General features: G+C 34.0%; 1 protein-coding gene across 6 annotated transcripts in view; it reads left to right on the plus strand.

Annotated features, from left to right (window-relative positions):
- LOC145291402 (uncharacterized) overlaps positions 1–12629 on the plus strand; it is a 66520-nt gene that overhangs the window by 49052 nt on the left and 4839 nt on the right. For all 6 annotated transcript variants that reach the window (XM_080137203.1, XM_080137208.1, XM_080137207.1 and 3 more), the window contains 3 exons: positions 830–1003; positions 4127–4344; positions 5409–8085. In XM_080137203.1, coding sequence (XP_079993329.1) covers positions 830–1003; positions 4127–4344; positions 5409–8085 — 3069 coding nt within the window. The remainder of the gene's footprint in view (positions 1–829; positions 1004–4126; positions 4345–5408; positions 8086–12629) is intronic.

Genomic DNA, 12629 nt, shown 5'->3' on the forward strand with positions numbered 1-12629 from the left:
ATTCATCATTATCGTTTATACATATAAGGTCATCTATAAATCTCCTACATCCATGAAAGTTATATGTTTTAGATATATCTGTTTTTAATAGTGATGACATATATATGTACTCGAGTCTATGTAAATACAAATTTGCCCAAAATTGTGCAGGATCCAATCCCATTGGGATACCTATCGTTTGGAGTAATAGTTTATTTCCTATTTGAAAATAGCATTCTTTAATAAGATGACTTACAAGTATTTTTAAAATACCTTTAGAAACACTAGTTTTGATATTATTATTTTTATGCCAGAAAGCTTTAGAGTTTGAAAAGTCTATATATTTACACATATATATATATATATATATACACACACACACACCGACTGCTTCATGTGTTGGCAGCCATCTTTGTTAACTAACGCCTTCCTAAAAATGAGTATTTTAGAAGAAAACAGGCCATTTAAAACTAAAAAATGAACCAGATAGGTACAAAAGTAACTTCTAAGTAACTTTTATTGCCTATGATAACATTTATGCATTGTATATTTGATTTTTCCCCTTAATTGTTTGTTAGTTACTTTGCAAAATCCTCAAAACCTTTTAATTGCTAAAAATCGTAAATGTTTATTTTCTTAGTTAAAATAAAAACTTCTTGAAATTTACGAGATTGTTTAAATATGACATCTTTGTTCAGCCACAAGTACATACAACATAAAAAATTTTCTCTATTTTTTGTGTTTTTTAATTAAATGTAATTAAATATCAACTTTTACATATTGTCTGACTAAAAGATTTTATTCTTGTATATTTTAAGATTATGTATTGATGTATATTTTGGTGCTGTAGGGCGAGTGTAGTCCCGTTAGTTGAGAGCTTTCCAGCGAAGAGTCCAACTTCTTTTGTAAGAAGTGAATCCAATGAGAAGAACAAGATCCAAAGTGAAACAACTGGAAAGAAGATTCCGACAAATCGAGCAAAAACTCCAAAAAAGCAGAAACCCAAATCAGGGAGGTCTTCAAAGTAAGTTTTTATCAATTTTTCCCCCTGGAGTTGTTGTTATGGATCGCTTGTACTTATGAATAAATATTATGGAAGAGTAGAGGTTGTTTTAGTAAGGTATAAACATGGCAATATGGTCTATTAGATAAAGGTGTAGTAGCCAATGTTTACACATCGACGTACAAAATCAAACTGCGTAAACGTGGTTGTGCACACGTCATCTGCGTATACACTATTCTAAATAAAAACAATTATATTTTAGTCCAATCAGAAAATTTTCTGAATTTATTTGTAATGGTCTTTCTGGGAGCCACCTAAATCCTTTAAAAAGCTAAATATTTCTTCAATAAACAAATGGAGCCCAATTTTCTCAAGCCTATGGATCGATATCGCTGGGGGCACCTTAATTGGGTGCTGATCTTTGCAACATCTCTCCACTCACACACATACAAATATTAGCGAACAGACAGACACATACAACGTATCGACTCATTATCGTATGGCAATTTGTGTAAACTTTATTCATTGAAATATTTCCAATCTTTATCATTAAACTATTTTTCTAATATAAAATCAAACGAACAGTGATTCATATAAAGAACCCTCAATGAATTATAATTTATTTAAATGAGCAGAGAAGTTCTAAAAACGATTTTCCTGGCCCCTGAAATTAATTAATCGATTCAGACTTCTTCAATGTTTCAGCTAATGAATCCCCTTGTTGTTACAATAACCTTAAAAATATTCACGAACATTCACTGATTTTCCTATTACTGTAAACTTCCATTTTAAACATACATAAAATATCTGTTTTGTAAAATATACATCTTCTTATATTATTTTGTTTTGTTTTGTTTTCCGTATGACAAAGTCTCATTTTTCTCACAATTGCAAACCTTTTTCACTGAAAATATTTCTCTGGATCCGGCTCATCCCAAAAACAAATCTTCCATTACAAAACACCTTAAAGTAATACCCCAGACACATCCCTAAAGCTGGTTACCAACATTTGCCTAAACTGATAATCGACATCCCATAAAGGGATTAACAGCCAACTTTACTAAAACTGAAAATATATTAAAAAAAAAAAAAAAAATTAAAAAATATTTTTAAAAAATCAAAGGGACGCAACTGTAGCGTTATTACCTGCATAAAATTTGCTCATTGTTTGACCCAAGTGTTGACATTTAAGGGAGACAACTCAGCTTATCTATTCGACTCCCGTTGGCGGTTGTGAATTGCTTCCCTTAATATTTTATTTACTTTCTTTTCTCTAAGAGGTTAGGTGTAATGTCAGGCGGCAGGCGTGGTGTTAAAAAATCAGCACACTAGGATTATTGTGCTCTAGCCAACAAAACATGACTGAGCAGTTTCATCAGCATTCTCTAATCAGAGTATCTCAGGCGATTAGTAATAAATTAAAAACTTCCAAACAGAAGATAAAGCTTACGAAGGCAGATCTGAGACTAAGTAGAACATACAATTAGAGCAATGTTAGAAGAATCCACAATGACCTTGTCAGACTGGTTGTCAAAAACGTATCTGTATAGTATAAGCACACTTATTCAAGTTAAGTACTTTCTTGACATAAAAAGGAGCAATTTTTCTCCTCTGGTTATTAAAGAATGCTTTTCATTTCTTAGATAAATTTATTTTCAAATGGACAAATAAGTCTTAAACTTGCATGATTGTGCATAGTGACTCTCTTTTCTTCTTTTGTAAGGGTCAGTTTTGTTGTAAGGCTCTCAGCTCTTTTTTTTCTTTTTCTTTCTTTTTTTTTTTTTTTTTGACATCAATAGTGAACATATTAAATAGTCTTTTGTTTATGTCACCCGACGTGTGGATGGTCATAAACGTCTGTGACCCAATCCCGAAACTTGTTATCATTAAAATCATATGCAATATTTTTTGCATTTATATTATTTTGGGGAGTCAAAAACAATGTTTAATTCAATGATAATATCGTTAGTTCAAGAAATTAATTTTTCTCCAAGCTATTTTGATTTTATTAATGTAGACTTTAGGAGCTTTGTTTTGTAATCTGGAATTATTTCTTGAAATGTTTTTTAAAAAAATATTAATTGTTAACATCTATAATGCTTTATTTTTATAAAAATCAAAAATAAATGCATATGTTTTTTTAGTACTTAAAACTTTAACTTTAGCAAAGGTGTTTTTTTTTTACACAAGATAATACATTTTCACTAAGATTTAAAAGAAATAATACACTCATTATATTTTGTGATTATTAATTAATAAATACTGAAAATTTTATGAAAATTGGTTGATTTTCTGAATTTTGGTGATTTTTTTTTGTTTAAAGTGAAGGGAGGGGTAAAAATGTTTATACATTTTGGGGATCAGCCATTCATTTTCCACTTACCTACTGTATGCAAATACAAGCACCTTCTAATGTTTCTTAATGTCGTTGTGAAAATTTATAGAAAGAGTGAATCTCTTTGTTTTCAGCTAATTTACATTGTGTCCATACACACCGTAATCACTTATGTGAATGAGATAGCAAAAATCATAGATTGTTTTACTTTTATATCATTGAAGTAAAGAGACTTATTATTTTTAGTTATGTTGGAAGAATTATTAAGCAATATATCACAGTTTGTGAATTTTAAAATCAAATTCAAACAAATAGTGATAGCGGTTGTGACTCAACGGGTCACAGATAGACTAGTAAATGTTTGGTGTGTGTGTGTGTGTGTGTGTGTATTATTATTTAATGTATGTGTATGCTATCCTTTTGTGTGTGTTATCATTTTATGTGTGTGTGTGTGTGTTATCATTTTATATGTATTTATGTCATTATTTTATGTGTGTGTCACGATTTTATGTGTGTGTGTGTGTTATCATTTTATGTTTGTGTTATCCTTTTATGTATGTGAGTCACCATTTTCTCTGTGTGTGTACATGTGTATCATCATTTTATCTGTGTGTGTGTGTGTGTGTGCATGTCATTTTATGTGCATGTGTGTGCATTAGCATTTTATGTGTGTATCTCTCATTATTTTACGTGTGTGTGTGGGCGCTATCATTTTATGTGTGTGTCATTATTTTCATATACAAACCACACAAAAAAAGTATGAACTAAGCAATAAAAACCTTTACTCCTTGTCGATCTTTGCCCTGCAGACCTGCACGTCCCTCAAATCTGACCACAACTCCCAGTAAATCGTTGCAAATGGTTTCTCATCTTATCAAATACCAACACGGCCAAAATGATGAACAACAGCCGAGTTTCTTGATGGCTGGCCTTGGCAAGGATGCAACAAGCCAGAATGAAGTCAGTCCACGTGAAAGACGTAAGAGCAACAACAGATCAGACAATGAAATGAGAGTCAGTTACACACGTAAGTTCATCGCATTCTTTTCTTTTAAGCATTCTGAAAATTATATGAATTCATCAGCACACATTGTTTCGCTGCTTTTGTTTGTTTGAAAGCATTTACAACAATTGGTGATTCTATACTTTTGTTCCAATGTCTAAAACTGCTCGTAAAAAGAAACAAAATATCATAAAAACTTTATTATGTACTTATATGTTAGATTGGAAGACGATACACTAAAAATTATGTTGATATTCTAGGATCCAGTATGAAACACTTTGAAAAGGAGGTAATTCACCTTGAAATATCAAAATAATTTGGACATCGCTTAATACATGATTGATTTAAGATGTAAAAAATAGTAAATAGAAAAAAAAAAGTTGTTTTTCTTTTTACGTAAACTTACCCTAAGCAAGACATATTGAGGCTGAGACATAAGGGCCTGGCTACTGTTAATTAGGAACCATACTTACAGGGATATCCTAAGTGGGGAGTTGTGTAGCAAGATTTTTGTTCACATTACATTAAATTTTTGCATGTTTGTACAATCCTGACAGAAGAGAGGAAATTTCAAAAGCTATCAGTCTGAGAAAAGCAACTATTAGAGTAGAAAGCCTTCCGGCATCTAGGGACGACAACAATGAAATAGTTTTTTGGGTTTTTTTTTTTTGTTTTGCTTATTGTTGGGTCACTCACGTGTATTTACGTCAAGGGGTCCATAGTGCAACATTCCATTAAAGTACTTGTAAAACAAGTTCATGGATGCAACATTGTGGTGATGAAACAGATGCTAGAACTCACATGTAATCAAAATACTTCATGCAGAGGCGAATGGTGGCTTTGTAATGATATAGGATATTGACAGGTGTGAGGTTTTTTCTAGTTCAATAGAGGGAGCCTATTTATTACATAATGTCTTTTTATATATTTTTTCTTCACGTTTCTCATCTAGATATTTGTTGAATTAATCCGATGCCCATAACCTCGCATTGCATTGTCATATCGTTTTCTAAACATCAAACCTATCTATACAAAACACACAATGCTTCAAGCAAACTATAACATTCTCTTATCCATTATTTTTTCAGTTTATAAAATGAGCCCATGTTCCTGGCATCCAGACCAAAGTATCAGCCAAAATTTAGCAGAGAATCAATTTCATCCAAGTGATTCATTGTCTGATTGGTCAAGACCAGATCAAAATAGCAATACAAGTGGTGGCTCTGTTTCAATTGGAGAGGCTCAGTATGTGTTGCCTCCTGCTTTCAATTCTTCACCAAATACAATTAAAGACGAGAAGTCTTCAACGTCAATGTCTACTGAGGAAGTTGGAAATTTTCCTGCATCGCAATCATTGTACAATCAGGGTGTGGAAAGAATGGTTTCACCACTTGAATTGTCAGAAACACCTCAAATATTGGCATGTTTAAACAACAATGCAACGGTGTCACAATGTGAAGAAGAATACGAACCAATATTTCCATATAATCTGGAGGGGAAAAGCCGGACGTCGATCCATTCAGTGGTCAGCTCTTTTAGAAGTGAAACTTCATCATCTACACAAATGAATTCTCCCTCTCTTGTTTGTTCTGCTAGGAACACACACAGAAGTAAAACCATGCCAGAAATTTCAGCAACTGATGAAGAGAGACAATCAAATTCTGCAAGGAGTTTACAAAGAAATAAAAGTTTGTCTCCTGATTTTATGGCAAAAACAATCCAAGATATTCTGGTGGCTCCTATCCATTCAGTAAAATATTCTCCAAGAAGTAAAACCATCTTATCGGTTCGATCAGAAGAACACGCCAGTTCTATGAGGTCCGCAACAGGTTCTACTCTTTCTATGCACTCTATAGAAGAGAGGCAAAAGGAAAAAATTGAATCTCGCATCTCAAGCCGAACTGATGCCATTGATAATTTTCAAAACATATCCATTTATTCGACAACAAATACTCCAAGAACTGATAGAAAGTCTTCAGTTCCCAAATTAATAAAGAAACATAAAAACCATTCTTCCCTCAGCAATTCCACAGAAATTACTCCAAAGCAAGATGTCAACTTTCACGTGAAACATGCCACAGCTGTGCATCCATTTAAAGACCCTCCTCGATCTAAAAGTGCATCAGCAATTCCTGCAAGTTTCAAACCGGAAATGAAAATCACTGATGCATTGACTCCAAGACTTTCCCAAATCGACTCAAATGAAAATCTCTCCAAGATTCCTGTCTTCTCACCAAGAAATCTGCAAAGGAGTAAATCTGCCATGCCAATGTCAGACATGCAAAAAACTCCTCTTGAAATTGCAACAACAACTAAAAATAGTTCATCCCTTTTTGTACTCTCAAAGGAAGATACATCAAAGAATAAAACATACTCACCTATTCCTACAATCGACAACAGCCAACCTTGTCTCTTTGATACTCCTGTACTTACTGCAAAGAGTACATTAGTGTCTCCAGTCACAATAACTAGTACCCAGCAGAGTATCTCTAATAATTCTATTTTTTCTGAGAAGAACATTCCAAAATCTCAAGATCACAGAATAATTAATAGTCAGGAAGGGATCTCTTATACTCCTGTTTCATCTTTGAGAAACACACTAATTTCTTCAGGTGACACCCAAGAAGATAACTCCACTATATCTGTTAGGAGCATACCTACAATAATTGACACCCAAGAAAATATCGGAGATACTCCTATTCATTCTGTAAGAAGCATATTAGAATCCCCAGTTGATGCAATAATTAACACGCAAGAAGATATTAGAGATACTCCTGTTATGTCTGTGAAGTACCCACCAGTATCTCCAATTCCTGTTATAACTAACATTCAAAAGAGTACCACCAATACGCCTATTAATTCTATGAATAATATGTCAATGTATCCAATACCCACAATACCGGATAACCATGAAATTTACTCTGATACTCCTTTTTTGTCTATGAAAAGCACACCAAAATTTTCAGTTCCTCCAATATTTGATGGCAAGGAGAATATCTCTGGTGTTATATATATAGAGAGCACGCCAAAACCTCCAGTTTCCGCAAAATTTGATGCTCAAGAGAGTATATCTACTTCTCTTCTCTCTATGAGCGATACACCAAAAAGACAGAAAAGTGAAACAAGAACAAGGAGCCCTCCAATAAGTGACCCTCAAGACAAAGAGTATAAATCACTCTTCCATCAAATGATGCTTAATAATGAATCAAACTCTTTTAGTTTGGACTCTGAGGATGAGGAGGTCGTCTCTCTAGCGCCATTTGATACAGATCAAACAGAAAATGAAATCAACTTTGAGCAACAGAACTCTCCTTCACCTTCGACACAAATCATACCAACGTGTATGGAAGCAAATACAACCAGCCACATATGCACTATAAGCTCCTCAGATGTGAATCGCTCATCTTCTAATTCTGTTCCCTTGACTACTGGGGTCAATCCTCCTGAGAACTCAGAAGAGACTCCCGCAACCCATGATAAAATGAACACAATATTTTACATGTGCAACTCTGAGTTGTACCCTGCAGATGGATTGCTGCATAGTTCGGGCTCTGAGCCCATTCATGATGCAGGTGTAAAACTGAAAAGAAATCCGAGTCCGACCAAGAAATACATCATACCTCGCCCACCAGAACACCCGGATGACGGAACCAAACAGCAGAATTTCTGTTCTCCAAGAAGCGATGCTTTACACCCTAACTCAGCTTCGATTTCAACTTCAAGCAGTTTAGAAATGAAAAGAATTCATTTTAAACAATCAAATCAGTAAGTATCAACCATTATTGCTGCCCCACTGGCCTGCTTTCCAGCTGATAACAACATGGTCGTCTTCATGTCCAATATAAACAAATTCTTGTTGAGCCATCCTCTTAAATAATCAAATTCTTCCCAATTTCCACCAAAAACGATCACTGATCACCTTGCACTCATGAACCCTTATCCTCGAGTGGTCTCCGGGCCTTGATAAATAGTGATTCCATTGTAAAAAAAATTGAAGTCGGTTAGAATAAAAAATAGTGAAAACAACACCTGGCATTGCCAAGGATTCATTAATGTCAACTTTTTAATGATAATCTGTAAATCACATACAATCCTATTTATTATACAGAAAAAGAAATGCTTGTGTAAGGGCGATAACTCTTATTTTAATTTTCAAGCTAAAATAGGAGTTATCTCCCTGGCATTATTTGAATTAACACACAGTTTATCAATGCTGTGTCTTCTGCTTGCATTATTATACTAAAACAACAGTTTAAATAGTTCTTTAAAAGGAAAACTTTTTACCTCCAGTTATACAATTCAAATAATTATAAGAAATGAATAGTCTATTATTTAGTGAAAAAATACAATCGTTTATCTGATAGCGAAAATAAAGCAAAAATTATTTTTTTATTAATAAGTTAAGCTAATTTTTGCTTTTAAGGTCATAATTGAAAAATGTTTGCATTTTATCAATCTTCCAGACCGGAATAAATATTTTTAAAGAAACTCAAGCAAAGGACATGGTACAACAATCATAAATCAAATTGACTAGATAGAATTAAATATTGATTTGTGAGATGCATTGTTATTTAGGTCTGACTTATATACGCAAGTGGGAACTGCTTGGGAATTTCATACTTCTATGGCACTTCATCCTTTCGAAGAAGCCAGTTAAACTCGAATAAGGTTAGTGCCATTTTACACACACACACATTTAGGTCTGACTTGGAAATCCGACTAACTTAATTTTATATATTCGAAGGGAAGAATTCCATAAAACCTTGCTTATCATGCTTTGACTCTTGCAGTTAAACATGACTTGGCTGAAGTTTAAAAAAAAACAACAAAACTACGAAGGGCATGCAATAAGTAATGCCTCTGACTCGCTTCCCATAGCAGTAGAGCAACGAAACTTGGCACAGTCATTACTCTTTCTCTACATAGGAACCACCCAGAGTTATGCATTTCTCCCATCATCTGATGCAGGCAGCTCTGGAGATCGTTTTTGTAGAACACCTCAGGTTGGTCCTCCAACCACGACGTGACTTCAGAAATCAAGGCTGCATCATCTGGGAAACGCTTTCCTTTCAAAAACAACTTCATGGCTGGGAAGAGGTGAAAGTCAAAGGGTGCAAGGTCAGGAGAGTAGGGAGAATGGGATAGGATTTCATAACCACATGCCCGTGCTTCTGATCTGGTGACATGCAAGTTGTGGACCGGAGCATTGTCCTGCAGGAGGGTACCTTTGCTAATCTTGCCCCGCCTCTTGATTTTAATTTCCTTAAAAGTGAAGCATAATAGGCTCCTGTAATTGTAGTACCTTTTGCCAGGAAATCTGTCATCACTACTCCGTCCTGGTCTCAGAAGACTGTGAGCATGACCTTGGCAGTGGAGGGCTGCAACCTTGCCTTCTTTGAAGGTGGTGAGTCCAAGTGCTTTCACTGCATTGACTGGGCTTTGATCTCAGGTTTCATCTTGTGTAATCGGTCTTTTGAAAAACTTTGACTCATCTTTTTGGAACATCTCCAAATTCATCCTCGAGCACATGACGCATTCTCGCTTCTGAAATTGTGTGAGCAACCTGGGAATCCATCTGGCAGACACCTTATGCATATGCAAATGGTCATGAATGATAGTTTCCACAGACCCTGTACTAATCTTGACATCTTGGCCTATTTGGCAAATAGTAATGTGCCGATCTTCCAAACTGGCAGCCTCAACTTGATGGACAGATGCCTTATCAATGGCAGAAGGGGGCGACCAGGTCCTGGAACTGTTTCCACAGACTTCTGGCCATGTTTGAATTCACGATGCCAGCGTTTTACAAAGTCATATGATGGGGCATTATCACCATAAGTTTATTTCATTTCATCAAAAGTCTCCTGTGGTGTGCATCCTTTCAAATACAAAAACCAGATCACTGCTCGACATTCAACAGGCTCCATTTCACACCTGACTCAGTTCAAACACCTGTAAAACAGAAACCACAATTAGTTCAGAGCTGTAATTTGCCACATAACCCGTAGGGATACAGCTCATTGCACATGCAAAATTTCAGCTAGATCAGACAACTGGAAGTGGGTCAGGGGCATTACTTATTGCACGCCCTTCGTATAAAAGTTCCATTTTCTTTCAGTAAAAAAAAAGTCGTGAAAATTCTTGAAAATATCTTAACTTTCATGCTAATAGGGACAAATGGCCTCAAATATAATATTTCTAAGAAGCATCTACAATGTTGCCCAGAAATGAATGGAGGCCGTTTTATATTGCTGACCTCAAACCTGAATCCGTTTTTATTTTAACTTTTTAATTTCTAAAATAAATGAAAATTTTACGTTTTGGTGCTAATCCAGAATTCCCTTTCATGAAAAAACAAAACAAAACAAAAAACATCTGTATGATGTACATAATCCAGAAAGAAAGACAATATCGTATTCCAAAAATCAAGTAAATTGATAAAGTACTTTTATTTTGTAAATAAGAAAATCAAATTTTATGGCTAACCGAGAAGCGACTGTTTTGTGACACCATATTGAAAACAATTTCAGAAAACAAGGGAAATAACTCAACATAATTCAGACTTGTAATGCTTATGAATTCCCATTAATCACTTAAACATTATTTTATTTATAAAAAATAAAACTACTTGATCAATTTACATGATGAAAATGAATTCTTAATGAAAACAGTTTTCAAAGACAATTAGTGAAAATTAGGTTTTGCTAAATTGCCCAAAGATTTTTTGTTTTCAGAAAAAAATTTACCTCCCTTTAGTTACAATTAGAACTCTCCAGTTTCATATTTTGCAAAACTATTTTCATTAATAATTAATTTTCTACCGTATCGTTTTTCATAATTTTTGGATATTTTTATTACTGTGAAATGACAATTCAATAGATTCCATTAGTTTCACTTGAAATTCAATATTTCAATTTTCAAATTTCGCTACAATAATGAAGAAGAACCTTGAAAATGATTTTTTTTAATTCTCCACAGTTTACACAGAAAATGTTTTGTTAATAAATATTTACCTACCTTTTGTTACAATTAGAACTCTCCAATTTCTTTTTTTTCTTTTTTTTTTTTTTGCAAAACTCAATTTTCACTAGTTGTCTTCGGAAACTATTTTCATTAATAATTCATTTTTTACCTTATTTTTTTTAATTTTACTTTTGGATATGTTCATTATTGTGTTTTTCATAATTTTTGGATATGTTCATTACTGTGACATAACAATTCAATAGATATCATTGGTTTCACTTGAAATTCAATATTTTAACTTTCAAATTTCGATACACTAATGAAGAAGAACCTTAAAAATATTTTTTTCATATGTTCACAGTTTACAAAGAAAATGTTTTGTAAATAATTTTTTTAATTAAAAATATGCATATAACAATATATACGGAGTAACAGTTAAACACCCCGATCTATAATACACATTGTCCAAGGTTTGATTCTTAGAGAGACACAGTCGAGCTATGCTGATGAGAGGTAGTAACCTCGAAACATGCATGTCTGTAGATTACTTAGTAATTGTCTGTATTTTTGAGATGAGGTGTTTTCATTGATTGAGATTGTCGGACTGACTTCCTCATCTTGGTTGTTATTGTCACAACGTTTCGGCCGTTTTGCCCTCCGGCCTTCGTCAGGTGTTTTGTATCGAACTGGGGAACCGTTTGTTAGGAGTCTCGAACCCAACCCTTTATTATTAAATATGATTAAATGTCAGCAACTATGTCCCAAAGCCTAGCTGGAGTCCGAAAACGGTACCCTCGTAATAATAATAAAGGGTTGGGTTCGAGACTCATAACAAACGGTTCCCCAGTTCGATACAAAACACCTGACGAAGGGCGGAGGGCAAAACGGCCGAAACGTTGTGACAATAACAACCAAGATGAGGAAGTCAGTCCGACAATCTCAATCAACTGTAGATTACTGTTTTAAAAATAATAAATAAATAAATATTATTTATTTACGTCCAAATAAAGTAAGGGCGATTTTCTAAGTAAAAAATGAGCTTTAAGGCGAAGATGCTCCTTAACCATATTTATCGTTTAAAAAAAAATCAACAAGAAATCTACATATATATATATATATATATTCACAGACACATATAGCATAATTACATTGACACACTGGTTCCTATTAGATCCCCCAAAGTTAAGCAATATTGAATCTGATCAGTGTTAAAATGGGTGACCATTTGGGAATACTAGGTGCTGTATGTTCTCTCTATATCTCGGTATTATTTCCAGCCATTCTGGACTTCTTATTACTGCAATCATAAAGTGCTGACTCAGGAGAAGAATGGTTAGGGATTGTGC

Source organism: Euprymna scolopes, chromosome 12, assembly GCF_053919585.1.
Source record: "Euprymna scolopes isolate OS-2025 chromosome 12, ASM5391958v1, whole genome shotgun sequence".
NCBI classification, from domain to species: domain Eukaryota; kingdom Metazoa; phylum Mollusca; class Cephalopoda; order Sepiida; family Sepiolidae; genus Euprymna; species Euprymna scolopes.